Below are 20,366 nucleotides of genomic sequence, written 5' to 3'. Positions count from 1 at the left end.
TACAAAAGAACAAGACAGCGCACAGGATTGTGGTAATCAAGGCTGGTTACCACATATACAAATGCCCTTACACTCTATATTGCCTGTATCTCAGGTATTTTGAGACAGAACAGCACAAGACAAGAAGTCTTACAAACACGGCTGAAATCCCAGCCCCCAAACCAGGAGAGCTGGCAGGGTGGAAGTCCTTGGACACACTGGAGGGACAAGGCGAAGTCTGTGCTGGAAACTGCACAGCAGACACAGCACTACTAAGAATATGCCACTGGATCCCTCCATCATCTTCAACAGGCTTTCCTTATGTCCCAACTTGATTCTTTAAACTGAAGAATTCCAACAGGCACTCACCAATGTTAAATCACTGTAACTAGTAGCAACTACTAAAGCACCTTTCAAAGCTTTTACTAAAATTTCACGAGCCATCTAATTTCATGCTAGACTTCCAACAAGTCAGTGCTGGTGCTTTGAGAAAAAACAATCAAAAAACCATTAGAAAGCTACTCTAACAACATTATTCAAATTAACCTGCCAGCTGGCCTTTGAAAGCAGCCAAATACATTGCTATGACTGGGCAAAAGCAGTACTTGGCATCTGTGTAAGTTTGTAATAATAAAACATAGATGTGGTATAATGCTCACCTCTATAAACCTCTTGGAAGAGCTTCATTCTTCTGTTGATCCTGATCCTAACTTTTCGTATCAAAAATAGCATTAAGCAGCACCCACAAACTTTGGGAAGTTTCTACAATTAGATAGTGGCAAACCAGGTTAGCTTTTTGGATTTTGAGAAAAAAATTTCCATGTCTTTTCCCAATTACATTTCTGTTCCTAAAAAGCAAAATCGGGTGGCACCACAGTTACCCTGCCTGGGACAGCTCTCTATGAACGTCCAGCAGCACCACTTCTGATTCAAACAAGCAGTTATCCCACAAACTGGCAGAAATTTAGGCTCTTGCCTGCAGATCCCTGTTCCTGCCCTGTTTTAACATGACCTCCGCTACAAATGCGCTCCCTACAGGAGCTGAAACTCATTATGGACAGTGTGGGTCTTCAGACTGTGGGAAAGACGCTACAGGTTTTAGCAACAAAAAAACCCCAAACAAAACCCGTTAAAACAACCACCCCAAAAAACCCGCAAACCACCAAACCATACAGTTCCTTTGGGCTAAGACATGAACGTAGACCTGGAGCCTGAAATGGCAGCCTGTTTTCATACCACTGTGCGTGCCTGGCCTTGCACTGCTATGGTCTTAAGAGTTTGAGAAATGTGGCATTAAGGGGTTTTCTGGAAAGAGAAACCTAAGAGAAGGATTAGGGTCTGCTCTGTTTCTGATCTACAAATGGAATGGTCAAATCTGTAATGCTTCATAGTACTTCAGCTTCAAAAAAAGGCAAATTCATAATATTAGAAACCATGTCTTCTATCTTCCAAGACTGCTATAAGGTAGATCTTACTGGGTTATACAGGCTCAGAATCTAAATCACCACTGGAGAACAGAGATAAACATGTATTTCTGCAACCCATGTATCTTCAGTGTTCGACATTTTCAAAGACTTTCTAACACTGGCATTTATCAGTAACCAAAATAAATTTAGTAAACTTTCCTTACTTGAAGTACATAATCACTAGGTAAACCTTAGTGGCAAGAATTATGGCAGCCATCAAAACCAAACTGAAAATAACACAAATGGAGACACTATGTTTTATTAATACTCTTCCAGATTACATTTCTATTCCTAAAAAGAAAAATCAGGAATACATCTAAACCTAAGAATTCCATTACTGCTCAGTCCTGGGAATAGAACACGGTTAAATTGGAGACCACTTCATTACTTTCTGTATACCTTAATATTTATAAAAAGAAAAAAAAAAAGTCAAATAGTACTAGCTCCAGCCAGATTGCATATTGAACACAGTAGGTTGTTAATCACCCCACATCAATTTCCTGATAAAAATCCCTGATTAAGAAGTTTTCCCTCTAAATTAGGTTTATAACATTCTCTGTTGGTTGGCTCAGCCACTGGATGGCATAGGAACTGCTCCCAGGTTTCTTGTTGCTTAGATTATCCAGCCTCTGGTGCACCGTGGAACCACCATCTTTGGAGGTGGGAGCCAGCAGTTTTCTCCTTAACACAGTCTGCTCCAAGAGGCCTGAAGAATCAGCTCTTGGAAACAGGAAAGGTGGTTGTGTGTAGCGGAGGAAGAAACAAGGAATTCTCAATACTTTGGAGGGTAGATCCTTGAACTCAGCTGAGCCAGGTCCAGCAAGTGAGAAAACCACTCAAATCCCACCATAGGAGCAGGCACCACAGCACAAACAAACCAGACAATAAGCAGATCTCCACTGCAGAAGCTGTCCATAAATGCATCGGTCCCATGAATCATCCGCTATAAAAAGTTCAGTGTCTCATCTTCAGCACTTGTTTAACTAGAATTCTGTACATTATATACAAAAATGCACAAGGACATCTGCTTGATGCTTCCAATCCTTGTTCTTTTACAGCAATGAAAAATTTTAAAAACCAGAGTCTGGACTTATAAATAGTGCAGAAAATGCAAATGCTAAGAAGACAATGCCTCCTATGATTGTCACTGAAAAGAAAACAAAAAAAAAACAAGAAATTAGATATTAAAAAGTAATTATCTTCCATGACACATTACAGACTTTATTTTTTAAATGTCTGATTCCCACATAACGTTACTTAAAAATTCATGCTACAAGCAGTGGATGTTGTTTCTATCTCAGTATTGGGATGCCCATATGCCAACCCACTGTCTAACTGCATCTCCAAGAATATATTCTGGCCCACAGAAGGAAGCTTTGTTTTACTCATTACTTGAGACAGTATAAAACTAGGTTAACACCTGCTGAGTATTTGGCTGTATGGCACAAAACAGGATAGAATATTCTCATGCCAGAGCAAGCCATCAATTGGTACTGACATATAATTAGCATTTTTTGCACATTTTAGGCAACTGCATTGAAAGAAAAAGTATCAAAAACATTAACTGCTTGCAATGGCCACAATCTGCTAGAGGCTGGGACAGAATTCTGGGAAAGCACCACTGTATATGTTCCCCGACTCTTTAAACAAACGAACATGCTAGAAGGATCTTTGGTTTAATCTAAGGCTCTTCCTGTGGCTCAAGATCCACACTGTGCTTGGAGCATATGGAACCGTTGTTACTTAGCATTTTGTCACCAATTTCCTTGGCAAACAAACACAACAGAGTGCATGTTTCACTTTTAGCAGTGAAGTTGGTTTTTTACCACCTCTGCAACTACAGAACAGATATTATGAATGAACATATATAAGAAACAGCTTCACAGGATTATTCTTGGGAGCAGGAAATCTCACCACATCATTAGACTGACAGCAGAAGCAAGCTGCAATCTAAGTTAAAGAAAAACAAACAACCCAATGTAACCTTACTGGTCCTGCCTGTTGCAGTTATCAGATCTGATTTAAAAAAAACATTTATGCCACACAGAGTAGCTTTTATGGCTTTTAAATGGTTGGTGTAAGTTATTAAGATGCAGTTTACTTTCTCACCTGATAGTCTAGACTCAGGATTGCAACAGAATTTCTACTACCCACTGTCAAACAATAAATACTGACCATTTAAAATAGTGTATTTCCTTCCTCTGTCTCCTAAAAGGAGCAGCTAATAGTGAAGCAAAACGAGGTGGGATGTAAAACAGACTCAAAAAAAATCCCCAAATAATCCAAAACAAACCACCGGTTTTTTTGGGTTTCCCAAAAGTTTTGAGAAACACTGTTCCCAAGCATGCAGCTCTTTACACCACAAACATTTTCAGCTCTACGTTTTTTTGGTTGGAGTGAGTCTTCACTTACCAGTCCTAACAGAAATTTTTTGTGCTATCATTCTCCCTCCAATAACTGCTAAACCAGTGCATAGGCAATGTCCCACTGTTCCTCCTACTGCCACACCATAGGGGTCCTAAGGGGGAAAAAGAAAAGCACAAAAGGATAAATCAGTGCTGCTGAAAACCCACTAGTCCTACAAGAACCTCGGAGCAGTGCTTTGGTTCCCTGGTTACAGACTGCCAAGCTTGGAGGATACTGTCCCGTGATTCCTCTGCTCTGCTGTTCAGCACTGTATTAAATAGTGAACATCAGCTGGTGAGACAGCCTAAGACAGGAGCTTACAGCATGTTTCAGCCAAGCAGCATCTTTAGGTTGTTATTTAGAGATCCAGAAATCGCTCTGCTGTAGTTAAACCAATAAGCAACCTCTAGAGGGAAGATGGCAGCTGTTGAGAAACACAATATGCATCAGCCAGAAGAACACTGAGCTATCTATAAAGAAAGAGAGAAGTAAGTACTTCAACTGCAAATGAAAGTTTTCAGCAGCTACAACATTCCGAGTTCTTTGCCCTGCTTCACCCACTTGTGCTCTACACTCTGCCCCACTCTGTCATCCAAAGAGGGAAGCATGAAAGACCTGAAGTCCAGAGGATAATAAATTATTTTATAATTTACTGTCAACAACAGCTTTTCACACCACTGAGTAACAAGCAGCTCCTCAATGAGTGAACACCTACTACATAAAGAGGTTTCTTACATCTCCATAAAAATTACACAGTTAAAGACAGTGTATGTCCTCTGCTCATCTCAATGTGACACTTTTAGTTCCAATAGGAAAAAAAAAAAAGCTGCTGCCATCACCTGAGGAATGCATGAAATCTCAAAGAGGCAAACAGTAAAACTGTTAAAGAAATTCTGTGGTTTGAAGACATTTCTCACTGGCTCAAAAGAACCAAAACCACAAGCCAGTAAGAGAAGGTGGCGAGCACCAAGCAGTTGGCAGGTTGGAAAGCACCAAGAAGTGCAGGAAGCAGCAGGGCTGGGCCAGCAGAATAAACAGACCCCCAGGAGCAGGAGCCAGAGTCTCTGGATATCCCTACAGCCAGCAATTACTTATACAGCCCTCACTGGCAGAAGGTGGATCTCATCCTCCAATTCCATCATAGTTATTCACTGATTTTGAAAGCCAGTATCAAGATAACTTCAATTCATTTTTTATTTGTTAGCACTCTTATGAACATTTCATATTCTGCAGGTAGAGCCCACAGGCTTTAACTACAATGCTCAGCACTTCACAAACCAGATTAAAGACACTTCCTAAGGGGACACTTAGGAAATGCAGACCAGAAGACAACAATCCCCTGTGAAAGATGGGCTTAAGCAACTTGCCTAGCAAATTGGGCAGAGGCTTTTAGTGCTTCCTTTTTTTTCCAAGAACAATGAGATCATCCTCTCCTGCTGCTAGCTCTAAACATCTTCCCTACACTGTAATAGACAAGAGGCTCCTGCAGGTTACACTCTCCTTCATTACACAGCCCTGATTTATCCCTAGGGAACATCTGAAAGTGTACCTGAAAGAAGCATGAGTTCTAGGGAAAAAAAATGTAAATTATCTCAATGCATCAAAGAGCACAAGCAAGCTACTTATGTTTATTAAAAGCTTGACTACAAGCCTTCATCTTCCTTTAGTAATACAGTTATATACACTCTAATCACCACAAGGAATATAATTTAATTTTCAGCATCACTTAGTGCCCAGCAGTTTAGAGTTTTATTGTCCTTCTATACACTGTATCATATTAACTCAAATTTTAGTAAGAGGTATCTGAGGAGGTATCTTTCTAACAGTTTAAAGCTTGATGGAATGGAAGTATCTTTTAAAGTTACCCAGTTAAAACAGAATGACCACAAAGAGTAACATCTTCTGCAACATCTGTTACAAACAGTGTAACAAAATCACTGTAACAAAACCCAATTGATTTCAGCTGCAAGACATAAAGCAGAAATGCCAGCGCAGTCCCAGTCGTGTAACAGTAGTTTAAACACTACACACAGCAGCACATTTACTGTCAGGTCTTGACACAAACTACATAAAGTACATCAAGGCAGCAGGTGTGAATCTGGTAACTCCTGCAAGAGTATTTGGTCTCTTACCTCTCTATGGGCAAAGGAGGCAAAAGAGCAGCAGGGATTCTGCAACACTCACCTCTCTGGCAGCCAAGACGATGGTTGTTAATTGGGAACGATCTCCCCATTCTGCTAAAAATGTTAAAGTAAAAGCTTGAACAAAGATTGGTGAAATAAAGTGTAGCCACTTCTTCTGAGGTATAGTAGTGCCTGGCCCAGATTCCACATCTCCTGGCCCATTTAACAGTTTAGTTCTCTGAAGCTGTGGAGGTCAAGGGAGAAAAAACAAGAAATAACCATCAAATTAAAAATGTCATCTAAACAACCCTAATGAAACACTCAACAATAAAGCTAGACCTTTAGTTTCTAGAATGTTATTAGCCACTGCCTGCTGCATTATCAACATATTTTTACAGTCACCATTACAAAAAAAATAGCACACATGTATGTGTGTGGAAATATATATACATATAAGTATTTGTAATCAACTCTAACTGCTGATTATTGTTCATCTTGTTTTGCTTCCAAATAAAGTGTGTGACCATAAAGAGAAATAAAAGTAGTGCCAAGAATAAACTGTTGGTGTCCTCTCTGCCAACATGTATTGAAAACACATCAAGAACTCCCACGCTAAAAGAAGGTCCCTTCTCTTCCTAAGAGACCAGGCTTGCCACAGGACTGGAATCACCTGCTGAAAGCCTCCAGAGGCCACTTCCATCTACCACACATTTTCAGTGTCAGTTTATCAGTCAGAGACACAAGTGAACACTCCAAACATGACAGTGCTGCTCTTCAGCTTCACAAGCTGTAACTCTTCCACCAGCAGTAACTAACACAATTTTATGACTTACTTCCTCATCTTTTTTTTTAATTTCTGCTTGAACTTCCTCCAGCTCTTCCTGACCCTCATCTGGACTCATTTTCAAGCCTTCTCGAAGCATTCGGATGCCAAAGATTGCAAACAGTGCTGTTGACACATAGTATGTGTACACACGAGGAATAACCGTGGTGGCATAGCCAAACAAAACTGAAAAGAAAACAAATGTGTCATTTAAAAAAATAAGCATGAGGATCATGATTGTTTTTCCCACATCTAAGAAATGCTTGCTAGCAAGTCTGCAATGCAAATATCCACTGATAAATAAATATTGCATCTATTGTTAGTTTTGTATAATTTTCTAAGTTTTTGGAAGATAACACGCTTGACCATTACTGGTCATGCCAGAGACTGAAGTCCACTAAGACAGAGACAGTACACTCCAGCCAAAGTTGAGGTGCTGCTGTTCCTGAGAGCCAGTCCAAACATCATTATCTTTCCCATCAAGGTCTGTGCAAGTCCTGCCTTTCTCCATGCACACCATGAAACTACCATCTGTTATTGTGTCAGATTAGTCATAGTGTACCCCAGTTAATTCCATTTACATGTTGGATAGCATCTCTTTCTAATACTTTAATTTATCAGATAAAATTAAAATGAGATTTTCAACAAGGTAAATCAACCAGGCATATCTACAAATCATCCAGCTGGGTGAATCCATGTCTGTCTTCCTTTGCCAAGTGCACATCACTATTCCCTTGTCCTCCATATTCCCCACATACACACAATGTGACCAACTTTGATCTTTCTATATTTCAAAGACAGATCCCACTTACAGACTGAAAAGCAACTTTCACAGCATGTCTTTTAGAGGTATTGAGGGTGATCAAACTTAGCCAAAACTAGTTCATGAATATGTACCCAGGACAAAATACTTAATTTTCACAAAGTAAGACCATTTAGCATTTTTTGATAGAAAAGGGCCTATATAAATGGGAAGAAATAAAAAGTCAACACCTTATATACAAGGTAGCTTAGGCAATGCACTCGCAAGTGTTTCTGCTACTTTATTCCACATGCAATTAGCTAAAAGGAAACCTATTACCACTTGTGCTTTTGTGTACACACCTTTTTAGTTGAAAAATGCCCTCAGAAGTTACTACATGATCTAGAAATAATTCTGCACTGCCACTACTAGAAGTAAGAATGAGAACAGAATTCATCAGCCTTATTACTCTTAAACACAGCACATACATACACAAATAGCAGTGCTATTTGCAAAGTTAAATAAATCAGGAGTTGCACTAAACTTTAAAAAGACTGAAAATACTGCAGTAAAACAATGCAAAAAAGCTAGACAAAAGAGCTATCTTTTCTTAGCATTTCTTACATATATAAGCATAGACACAGTGAAATAATCAGAACTGTTGGACAGCTTATTTTGTCAAGCACAGTTTGATAAAATATCCCAAGAAGATTACTTAGAACTAATGGGTTTAAATGAGCATGTCTTCATGAAATCAAGGTGGGCAAAACTCAGCTTGTATAAAACAAGGGCAAGAGATAGAAGAAGGAAATGGTGTGGGGGAGGAAGAACCCAACAATAAAACAAGTTCCTTTCTGAAAAGGGACAAAATAATTGGGAACCTCTAAACTGGGGGATAAAAGCAGGAAAGGAAGCTTTTATGAGAAAGCTTTAAGAAAGATTTGAAGAAAAAATTTGTATAGAAAAAGAGAGCCATAATGGGCAAGAGAAATTACACATAATGCAAGCGGAAACTGCTCTAACTAAAACTGCAATAACTGCAGCAATGTACACAGCAAAAGTTACACACCCAAAAATCATTCACAGAAACACTTGCTAAGCACCCTGTGCCAGTGAATTGGCTGTCTCCATCGTGTATAAATAAACCAATCACCACTATTTCCAGTATTTCTGAAATAGGCATGGTTAGAAATGAGCATACAGGCAAACTCTGTGCTGCACCTGATGTACCTGAAGGCTGCTCCATTTTACAATCAAAGCTACGTAAGTGCTCATGGCTACAGGTTCTTCAAGTGCCACCTGATACCTTACTTCCCGCTCCCTCCTCTCCAACTTCCACTTATGCAGTTTCCAGCACAAATCCAAACAGCCATGTGTGCAGGAATGTAAGTCAGATGAGGAAAATGTGTCACCATATAAAGAATTGTTTGCCTCAGGAGGAAAAACAGAAGCCACTCCCACATTCCCTTTAGGCACATTAATTTAATAGCGGGGAAAAAAAAGTAAAAAAGTAAAAAAAAAAAAAAAAGTCCAAAAATCAAAGGAAGTGCTTAGGCTCTCCATCTCATTCCCCTTCCTTAATTTCCAATTGAAGCCTAGGGAACACAAAGACTTCAATAGAGGAAAAAGCCTAAATACTTGATCTGAGATTCCGTGCTCCGCAGGAAAAGCTTCACACTCTCCTCAAGACAGAAAACTGCATATATGTACTACCTGCATTGCAATTCAGGTTTATTGGCAAATATATACCCACCATTTCTTAAGAAATAAAATGGAAAAAACCAGAGTGCTAACCTGATAAACACGTCATCAGTCCCAGGGCAAGCATAGCACCAGCCAGGACAGTCAGACGGTTGTAGCGCATGGCCATAATGGCCGCGATGAAGAAGGTCTTGTCTCCCAGTTCCGACACGATGATGACCGATATAGCAGCCACAAAGGCATGAATAAAGCCCAAGTTAGTCTTGTCAGCTGACTCTTCACTGACAATGTGGACTGGAGCAACTAGTGAGGAGCCTTTCTGTAAGAAGGGGGGGAGAGAAAAAGACAAAACAAATCCTGAACACTCGTCAGTTAGGCTTGAATGCCTCATATATTTCTCCTGTCATACCATCCTGTGCAGTGACATTTTAAGCAGACACATCTCTCATGCTCATTAATGATCGGTAACTAGTTCCTGGCTGCCACCCACCTCAAATTGCCAGTTAGGAACTTGGCAAGAGGATCAGATCTTGCTGATTATTAAAACATTACTTCACCATGCACGCTATTACCAGAACACAAGAACCACCATTACAACAAAACGTGGTCAGCTCAGGTCTAATACTGCCGCCTTTAAAATACCTACCAATTTTATGACCATAACCTTGAACAGTTTTCTGATATAAATATTAGTAAGTGCTTCAAAATAAAACTGGGTTACTATGATACCTTAGAAAAAAAAAAAGAAGCCCATTCAAAAATGGTCAGGATCATTTTCTTCCCTCGCAAAATCTCTGCATGTCAGACGCACTAAAATTTTATGGATTTCATAGAATGGGTTGGGTTGGATGGGACCTTAGCAATCACATAGTTTTAAGACCCCTGCAACGGGCAGGAACATTTTTCACTAGACCAGATCGCTGAGAGCTCCATCCAACCTGGCCTTGAACACTTCCAGGGATAGGGCACCCCTAATTTCTCTGAGCAACTAGTACCAGTGCCTAACCCTTCTCAAAGGAAAGAATTCCTTCCTAAAATCTAGGCTACATTTCTCCTTTTTCCGTTTGAGCCCAAGCCAAATTTTCAGTGCCAGTGCCAGTTTTCAACAGCTTCTTCTGCACTCGCTCTATGTTTGTTGAAAACAAACTTTAAGACTCTCCAGCTCCCACTCACTCACCGAAGTGTTTACTTCTACACACAGTAAGGAATCTATGATCAAAAGCAAGGCCCAAGATCTCTATACCGACGTTCACATCCGTGACCAGGAACGGCTGAGAAAGCTTGTTCCAGCACATCCACGAGCAGAGACAGCCTGCAGCGTGTTTTGACATGACGGCTTCCCAGCATTCCACTTGCAGCCGTGCTCCAAGTTTCCTGGTGCTGATATTTAGCTCCCATGCTCTGTGACACACTGTGACTGCCCAGAGCTCCTTCACCTTTTGCAGCACTGTGTTTTCCGATTTGGGTATATGACACCTGGCGCGCTCGATGTGCTACACCAAGCCACATGTCAGTAATTTTTCGATCCCTCTGTGTGATCAGTGGAACTAGAGTTCCCTCACCGAGAACACTGTTTAATAAGTTTCAACGCAAAGGAATCGATATTAACTGCTGACCGAAAAAAAAAAGAAAAAAAAAAAAAAAAAAAAAAAAGAAAAAAACCCAAAACAAAACAAAAACCCTGGCAGCTTTGGAGTAGCAACAAAGCCTGCTTTCAGCCGCTTCTACGGGGGAAAGAGAGCACTGACCCCTTTCCCACGTCGGACATAGATGTCCCTCTTTCAGCAGAAAAAGGGGAGGATGCGGTGGCCCTGAAGCTCTCCTTTCTTCCGCTAAAAGCGGGGAAATTGGGAGCCCGACGGCCTCCGGAAGGCGCAGCGCGGCGCCGGCCGAGCGCTGCCGCGGGGGGCACGGCGCGGGCAGCCGGCGCGGCCCGTCCCCGCCTCACCTCAGCCCGCGGCTCCGCTCCCTGCGCCGCCGGCGGCGGCGGCGGCTCCTTCTTCCTGCCGGGCTCTTCCTCGGGAGCGGCGCGGAGCGGCGCCGGGGCGGCCAGCAGCAGCGCGGCCGCCAGCAGCAGCGCGGCGGCCCGCGGGAGCGGCGGCGGCGGGGACCCCATGGCGGCCGAGCGCGGAGCTGGGGGGCGGCGCGAGCCCCGGCTCCGAGCTCGCGTCACCGCCCGCGCCGCGGCCCCGCCGCCCCGCCCGCGCCCGCTTCCTGCCGCGCGCCGAGGCCCCGCCCCGCCCCGCCCCGCCCCGCCCCGCCCCGCCGGCCCCCGCCAGCGGCGCCCGCCGCTCCCTCACGGCCGGGCCCGCCGCGCCCGGGGCCAGAGCCCGGCCGGGGTTGCCGTCCCCTCCTCCGGCTCCCGACGTCGCGAGGGAACGGGCGGAGGTGGCAGTGCGGCGTTCCCGGGGAGCGGGCGAGTCCAAGCGCGTCCCTTCTCCGTTCGGAGTTGCTTACGGGCAGGGAAAGGGCGCAGCGGGAGGGACGGGGAGCGGCTGCGTAGGGCGGCAAAAAAATCCGCGAAGGAACGGCCCGGACGCGTCTCGGTTTCGTTGATGGCCAAGTGCGCGGCAGCGCTTTGCGTATGCGTGACCCCGGCAGGGAATTCCGAGCACGGAATAGCAGAACGGGTCGCCCGTCCAGCCTCCCGGCACCAGCAGGGCCATCCCAGAGCACACGGCGCAGGGTTGTGTCCGGCAGCTCCTGAATATCTCCAGTGAGGGAGACTCCACAGCCACTCTGGGAAATGGGTTCCAGTGCTCAGCCATCTGCACAGTAAAGAAGTTCTTCCTCGTATTCAGGGGAACTTCCTGTGCGTCAGTTTCTGCCCGTTGCCTATTGTCCCGTCGGTTGGCACCGCCAAGAAGAGCCTGAATCCATCCTCTTGGCACCAGCCCTCTCTTTAGATACTTGTAGACATTGATGAATTCCCCTCTCAGTCTCTTCGAGGCAGAACAGGCTCAGCTTCTTCCACCTTTCCTTGTGTAAGAGATGCTCCAATCCCTAAATCATTTCTGTTGCCCTTGCTGGACCTGCTCCAGAAGCTCTATGTCTCTCCTGCATTGAGGAGCCCAGAACCTGACACAGCACTCCAGATGATGCTCCCCCTGGGACCCCAGGATAACCACGTGCCCTGATGCTCTCCCCAGAGCAAGGACAGGAATGTGCTTCCTGAGGAGCAATTTAGGAAATAGAACAGGAACACCATTTGAACAGAAGACATTTGGATACAGGCTCAAGGAGCCTCTCGAGAACCACTTTAAAAAGTTATACAGATAGATGCAGTTCCAAGACATGGCTGCTGATGTCCCATGGTGAACGGAAACTATGGGAGTGTTGATGGAGAGAGGGATGCGACAGCCAAGAGAGGCACAAGATTTTGTGTAAAGTGATTGCTCATGTTTTTCAAATATGTAAGTTCAGTTTTGAAAAACCATACAAAATGGAAAAAGAGTGTAATAAGCTTTTAATTAGGCAATTCATAAGATACACTTTAGTGTATAAAAATACTTTTTATATACAAAATAACACATGCATGTAAGTAGACTGAAACACCAGCACTGTATACCTTCATCACACAAACTTAAGATTCACACCAGTATCATGAGAAGGACCAAAATATTCAATAGTTAAGTGCAAAAAAGGTCCCTGTGCTGCATGACATCATCTCCCCAGTAAAGGTTTTCTTTGCAATGCTTGTCAGGTACTGCTTTCTGTGTGTGCTCTGCCTTGGCAGTTCCTTATAACTATTTTAAAAAACAGTGTAGTTATGGTCATGGTCATCCTGCACAGCTGTCTCCTCTAACACACGAGGGACTCCAATAACCCACTATAAAGACAACAGAACCACAAGAAAGAACATTAATTTTCTGCAAATTCTCTTCTACTGTCTTTTTAGTCAGGGAACCTTCCACTATTTTCCCAGTTTAGGCATAAAGCAGTCTTCATCAATGAACAAAACCGCTCTGGTGCAGAAGAGATAATGCAGCAAATGGGTCTGTTTATCTCCACTGCTGAGCATGAGTCACTCCTCCACCCAGCTTTCTCCATTGCTTTTTGTGCTTACAGTTGTAAAGCAGTGGCTGGTTTTCATTGTCACCAGAGGAGCACAGAAAGATACACAATTTGCCTCCCTCTGAAGTGATTCAAAGAAAAGAGACTTGGAAAGAAATATGCTTAAATATTAGTCAAGACATGAAATACAGTAGTTCAAATGATTCCCTCCTTTCATTAGTTTTCACATATATAAATTTGGACTTGCTGCACAACAGCAAGTGTTTTATGCATAAGATATAATTATAAAAGAGGAAAGACACAAATAGCATCTCTCTGCTTTGAATTAAGGTCTTCAGTAAACATTTTTTAGCTTGCATGATATACAGAGACCTTACATTTCCTCACAAATTGGTGACATGGATGAGATTGTCATTAAAATTATGAGCTTTTGAGGTAGAATCAGAGAAACTGTGCAACTTTACCTTGGTTTGAATAAACCATTAATGTTTTACGAATGTCTAATGTGTCATGTTTGCATGAAGATACTGTAGAAAAAATTCTCTAAAAAAGAAGTGGTATAAATGCTTTTCGATGTTTTGGGTAGGAGCTAAAGTTTTTCTGATAAAACTCATGAGACAAAACAGCAGCCAGTGCCTGGTTAAAAAGAACATACATCACTACACACCACCACGTCACATTGTGAATTCCAAGTGTGATGGCCATAGAAACATATATGAGGAGCTCGGCAAAATAGTGAGGGCAAGAAATGCTCTCAAACCAGTCTCCAAAAGGTACACTGTGGCTCAGACTTACAACCTTTCCTGCAAGGAAGCAGAAAGAAATTAATTGGGAAGATGAATTAAACACTCTTCTCACAATTACAGAACAATATGCTTATTAATCATCATCCACCTCCATCTGATCTGGCAGCTTTCCACTTAATGAAATAAGATGCCACCTCTGGCTGTGCAAACACAGAGTACAGAAACCATGTCAATCCTTAAGATGTTAGAAGACAGAGCTGCATTTTAAGTTTCACAGAACTGTAGATACAGACATACCACACCCTCTCCCCAAAGCAGCCATCCAAATAGCCAAATTTAATCTACACACTACGGGAACTGGGAAACACTCATGTTTAAGGTATTAGAAGCTATAGAAGCTTATTGAAACAATCAGAAAAAAATACCTCAGTAAACAGTTGACAGAAATGAAACATCTTACCTGATCTGCTTTTTCTAAGATTAGCTAGAATTGCAAGGCATCTGTGTTGGTGAAGAGAGGCCCAAACGTACATCATTACTCCTATAATGTGATACCAGCAGATCTGCACAGAAAGCTTCTTTCCTGAATGAAACATGTTTTATTAATATACAGCCATGAAGTAACTTCCCAAGCATCACTCCAAAACACTATATACTTGGTCTCAAATGTTACTGTCTTATAAAATTCTAGCAGTGAGCCTCTAATTCCTTGAAAGATGCTTTTAAATCCTGTATCATTTAAGTGCCCTAGCTCATTTCCCTTGACTGCTCTATACTAAAATACCTAGTTATTAATCCAGTGGCTTGAAATACAGTGTGCTCAGCGATACATAATCTGTAGTCTAAGACCTCAATATTAAACACTGTTTGTAACTGTTATTATCTTAATTAAACATGTTGTCATGGCCCAGGTCAACATGCACGCACACAGTTGTCTTCCTCACAGCGATACACATATATACACACACCTACAAACCATCCCCTGCCAACACGGTTCAAAGGGCTTAAAAACTTCACCAAACTTGCTAATGACTGCCTCACAAAAATTAATCACAGGAGGAGTGCTACAGCCAGCTGATGGTTCGTCTCTGCAGGGGATTTAGCAGCTCAATTGTGAGACCCAATGGAATGTGTGGGCAGAAACAAGTCATATAATACAAATTTCTCATGTATTAATGGAAACATTACAGTACCAAGGTAAAGAAGACACTGCCTGAGTCAAGGCAGAGCAGTGGCAAGTTCTCCATAGAAGAAAAAGGGGGTGGCCAAGACAGCCTTGCAGACTCAGCTTGCAGAAAAGCTTTCAACAAAAAAACTCCTCTGCAGTTTGAGAACTGAAGTTTGAGAACTGGTACCTATTACTGTCCTTCACAAAGCATATGATCTGTATCCTTTCAGCAAATAACTGTGATGGTTAACATGAAAGTATGCCCCTGTCTGTGTTTGCATATAATGCTGGCTTGTGTATAATGTATGATATACTGTAATGTCATTACTTTGAACTATGACAGGAAGTAATTTTATGTGTCATCAGTCAACACACTTCTCAAACAAGCAGCCCTCTACAAAACCATTTGCCACAATGGAAACAAATGAGAGCAAAACTGCACCTTTGATGATAACTAAGCGGGCACTTACCATTCCTGGCATTAGTAGGCACTTGACACAGCACAGTTGAGCCAACAGCAATGTAGTAACCAAGTCCAAAGCAATACTGCACGATGTGAATGACACCACTGGAAAACACACTGGTCCAGAGGCATTCTGCAAGTCTTCGACAGCTGTGCAGCCAAAGGAGCAAGAGAACCAGGAGCGCTGAGAAGTGCTCACTATCTGCTTACAGATAAAAACCAGCAACTTTGAAACAGACAGGAACAATTTAACCCTGACAGCGCTTCAAAAAGACTGTTGTTCCCTCTTCCCACAGCAGAATTTTACCCTCATTTTAAATTAACTGGGAAAAATATTCGTACTGGTGAGGCACTGCTGACAAGAGCAAGATTTCTTCCAAAAGGTACTAATGGCCCCTTCTGTTTAAAAGGAGTGCTAAAAGCCATCATATCCATATATCAGAAATATTTCTATCTTCAATAATGACAAAGGTACTTGGTGCACCAGGAAAGCCATTTGAAGCATAAGTTGAAGAGCAACCAATGAAGTAGCATTTGAATACAAATTCAACACGCTGTTGGTAATACAGTTTTTTAATATTTATATGGCAACATTATAATATCTGGAATACTTGCCCATGTCCTTGCTCTGAGAATCTCTGCCAAGAGCATGGTGCATGTCCTGAATCCATGACGGGAGTGACTCTCCAAGGAACTCAGCTCGGAAAAGACAGAGCAGCAGAAAACCATTCCAAAGCACAGAAACCACATAAAAGTGTGTAAACCATCTGTGGGAACAAAAAAGGGCTTTCATTAATGTTCTCGTCATTCCTTGGAAATGTAGCTGCAGGACATGCTTGTCTGATGGTTGAGTACATTCCATTTTGGTGCCCACATCAAATGTCCAAGTAGAGAACTCAGGACTTCAGTGGTACCAAGCAGGAATAACCTTGAGACATTTTACCCCAGTGAAAGGCTGCCTGGAATAACCTCTAATTTTAGCTTACCTTACTAACCATAGGTGCACTAAAGAGGAGACAGTGTAATCCACACATTGCAAAAGTATTCCTCAAGGCTTACAAATAATTGTGATGTACATAACATTTTCTTTATAGTTTACACCACTCAAAGCACATCCAGATTAGTTTTCTGCTTATTTCCAAGCTGCTGCACCTCAGAGCACTCCCACTTTCCTCAGTTCCAGTAGGTCCATTACGTGACATGTTAAAGTTCATCAAAGGAACCCAGAAGTAATTACTCTGCTCTACTTTAAAATATCTTGTCCTTCTGCAAATTCAAGGTCTGCAACAATCACATAGAAAAAAAAGAAGTGACCATCAACACTGATGGGTGATTACAAGGCAAGACCACACGTGTGGTTTTTTTAAGAACACAAAGAATCTCCCAACCCTGTCATGCACTTGTAAAAGCATACTGTGCATTACCAAAGTGCAAGACATTACAGTCAAGGTAGGTAACTGGGCTGAGTTAAACAGCCTACAGCTGTTTACAACATCCCTCTGTTTACAAAATCCATCTCAAACTAGGTGATCCAGTATTTCCTTTTGCCTTTAAAATTAAAAGTCCTTCTGGCAGTGAAGAAAAATCAGGACTTCTGGAAACATCTGCAAAGAAATAAAATATGTCCCATGGGAAGACGCTGATGGCTTTGACTTGACAATGTTAACTATAGGTACAAAATTAGGATATAACTGTATAGTCAAGGGAAGATCCTATTTCTGTTGAACATGCAAACTCTTCTCTTGGGGCAGTGAAGGGGTACAACACCCTTGCTCAGGTATCCCCAGAGGAGCTCAGGTATCTCTCAAGAGCACAAAAAAGATCAAGTCAGAATCACAGCAGCAGCGAGCATCCCTGAGTACCCCAGAGCACCTTGACCATGAGCAGCTGGCTTCCCCTATAGATTATGACTTCTCCTCACTTCCTTCTCCTACCAAGCAGAAACTGCAACATTCTGTCTGCTCATTTGCAACAGCAGAACTAAAATTTAACCCCTCTCCCTCACTTTCTGTTTATATGACAAACTGAACTTGTATATGGATAAAAACTCACCATCACCTCCAAGTTTCAAACTCCTTCCCCACAGTCATGTTACTCAGTCGACTCATATCTTGTCACTTGCCAGGGAACTTTATCCACATTGATTTTTGCTACCAGCACACAAACAAGCCCTGGCAACTTAAAAGAGACACACCCTTCGAGCTTGCAGCAATCCCAGTTACACTGGGGGTATATCTGACCTACAGATCAAACCAGCACTGAAGTAAGTACATGTGCCATCCCTCCTCAATGAGAGGAATTTTCACTATTTGCCAAACCAACCTGAAATGCAACACAACATTTTACAAGACAGAATGGCAAAGTTAAAAACAGGTCCAGGCTAGTGAAAACACAATGCTTGTCTGGAAACAAGACACGGATGAAAAGAATAGAAAACACCTCAATGGCTACCTTCAAGATCTTCTCTATTCTTTCAGGTAGAAATATTATGGACTCACTGATTAAGCAACAGAATTGCTTTGTAGATGTTGAGACCTTGAGACCAATTCCCTGAAAAAGCACATTATTCAGACACCAATCTCCCTAAGAAGGGGTGTTGGGAAACTTCTGTTGGAGAAAGGTCAACTCAGACAAGAACCTGCAGTACACAGTGATCAAGACAAAGCCTAATTTATGAATCCTTATTTTCACTCAGGGTACTGCACATTTTAAACACATCCCTAGGTATTTTCTGTATCAAGAAGCCTGATAACTAAGATACTACATTACAACCTTTCCATAAATAAGACGTTGTGTCACAAAACTTTTTTTTTTTTTTTTTTTTTAAACATTTGGTTTAAAAGCCTTGTATACAAAATGTGTCAGCTATTGTTACAAGAAGGGCGATCAGATCTTCAGGCTAAATAGCCTCCCAGTCCTCTCCTGCTGGCCTTGCAAGGGGCCTACGTTCAAGTCAAAGACTAATTCTAGTCATGAATCTCAGCTGATTAAAAAATAAGAAATCCCATCATACATAAACCCAGAAACATATAAAAATCTGTAAGGGGGGTGTGTGTGTCTCATGATTTCACTAAACATCTATTTCATTATTTCATTTCATTAAGCAGCTAAACATATACATATATTTAACTTCATTTCATCAAACATCTGTTAAGATGGATTTGGATAACGCAGTGGTTCTTTTGCCTTATCAGATACTGTTCATGCAGGGTCTGGATTGCTGTGTCTCCATGCTGTTATTAGGTACATTTCAAAAAGAAACCTTGCAGGCAGAAGGCAACGACTGAGATTGGAGTAAGACAGTCAACCTGCAGCATATTTGCACAGTCACAGTTACTCAGGATTCCACGTCCCTAGGAGCCTGACCCGAGTCTTGCAAGGAGGTTTGTTTTGGAGACCTCGCATGCGACTGGGATTCAATTAGGTTTTTATTCCGATTTGGAACACACGGACTCGGTATGATCGCTCGCAGTCTCTGCGCTCCTCGGTTCCCCATCTGCAGAACCAGGGTAACACTTTGCAACAAAGCTGAGCCCAACTCTATAATAAACTCCGCCGTGCTCTCTGCGTGTGCTGTTCACTGCCTCCACCTCCGGCCGCGGTAACCGAGACACGCTCGGCCATCGCTGCCCGCGCCTCACCTCTTGGGCACCTGCAGGAGCTGCAGCCAGCCCGGGAGCTGCCCGCACCCGCGCTTCGTCTTTCCGTAGCGAATGAGGTCCTGGAAGAGGCCGGAGATCACCAGGCCAACGCCACCGACCCGCGGCGCCGGGGCCCGCCGGAACAGCAGCAGCGCCGCCAGGAAGGCGGCAGCCAGCAGGGACCAGGCGGCGGCCAGCGCCGCCAGCATCGCCCCGCTCCCTGCCCCGTCCCCGACCCCGCTTCGCTCCGCCCCGGTCCCTGCGCCGGCCCGTTCCGCCCCGCCCCGGCAGCGGCGCGGTCCCTTCCGCTTCCCGTGCTCGGGGAGAGCGGCGCCCCGTTCTCGGGCCCGAGCGCGCTCTGCGGGCCGCGGCCGCTGCGCGCTGTGCCTGCAGCTGCGCCCAGAGCACGGCCGGGCCATGCTGTCTGCCCGGGCTTCAGGAAAGCTCTTGATGCCGCTCCCCGCCGTACTCTCCTGGAAAAGCTGGCAGCCCGCGGCTTGGACAGGTGTCTTAACCCCTTCGCCGGGTTAAGAACCGGCTGGGTGACCGGGCCCAGAGAGTGGTGGTGGATGGTGCTGCAGACAGCTGGTAGCTGGTCTCCAGTGGTGTTCCCCACGGCTCTGTATTGAGCACAATCCTGTTTAATATCATTGTTGTTGATCTGTATGAGAGAGTATCCTCAGTAAATTCATGGATAACGAGAAGTGGGTGATAGAGCTGCTCTGCTGGAAGGCAGGAAGGCCCTACAGAGGGATCTGGACAGGCTGAATCCGTGGGCTAAGACCAGCAGTGTGAGGTTCAACAAGGCCAAGTTCTGCGTTCAGCAGTTGGGGTCCCAACAACCCCCTGCAGTGCTACAGGCTGGGGTAAGAATGTCTGGAAAGCTGCCCAGTGGAAAAGGACCTGGGGGTGCTGGTGACAGCAGCTGAACATGAGCCAGCTGTGCCCAGGTGGCCAAGAAGGCCAATGGCACCCTGCCCTGGATCAGCAATGGTGTGGCCAGCAGGAGCAGGGCAGTGACTGTCCCCCTGTGCTGGGCACTGGTGAGGCTGCACCTCAAGTGCTGTGTTTAGTTCTGGGCCCTTCACTACAAT

At 43.5% G+C, this 20,366-nt stretch overlaps 2 protein-coding genes across 2 annotated transcripts; both read right to left on the bottom strand.

The window, feature by feature from the left end:
• Positions 1–1,688: 1,688 nt before the first annotated feature.
• Positions 1,689–11,356, bottom strand: TMEM165 (transmembrane protein 165). The gene is made up of 6 exons (XM_040064262.1): positions 11,189–11,356; positions 9,334–9,559; positions 6,808–6,983; positions 6,036–6,218; positions 3,858–3,963; positions 1,689–2,592 (listed from the first exon to the last, which is right to left on the bottom strand). The coding sequence occupies exons 1-6, from the start codon at positions 11,354–11,356 to the stop codon at positions 2,516–2,518; spliced, it is 936 nt and encodes a 311-aa protein (XP_039920196.1). The 3' UTR covers positions 1,689–2,515.
• A 1,333-nt stretch (positions 11,357–12,689) lies between these two features.
• Positions 12,690–19,481, bottom strand: SRD5A3 (steroid 5 alpha-reductase 3). The gene is made up of 5 exons (XM_040064968.1): positions 19,273–19,481; positions 16,247–16,398; positions 15,639–15,833; positions 14,461–14,583; positions 12,690–14,057 (listed from the first exon to the last, which is right to left on the bottom strand). Exons 1-5 carry the CDS (start codon positions 19,479–19,481, stop codon positions 13,798–13,800), a joined length of 939 nt encoding a protein of 312 aa, XP_039920902.1. The 3' UTR covers positions 12,690–13,797.
• Between the last annotated feature and the right edge of the window lie 885 nt (positions 19,482–20,366).

This window comes from Hirundo rustica, chromosome 5 (genome assembly GCF_015227805.2).
Source record: "Hirundo rustica isolate bHirRus1 chromosome 5, bHirRus1.pri.v3, whole genome shotgun sequence".
In the NCBI taxonomy this organism is placed as follows: Eukaryota; Metazoa; Chordata; class Aves; order Passeriformes; family Hirundinidae; genus Hirundo; species Hirundo rustica.
Note: the sequence above shows the minus strand (reverse complement) of the source record. Positions and strands in the feature narration are given on the sequence as shown.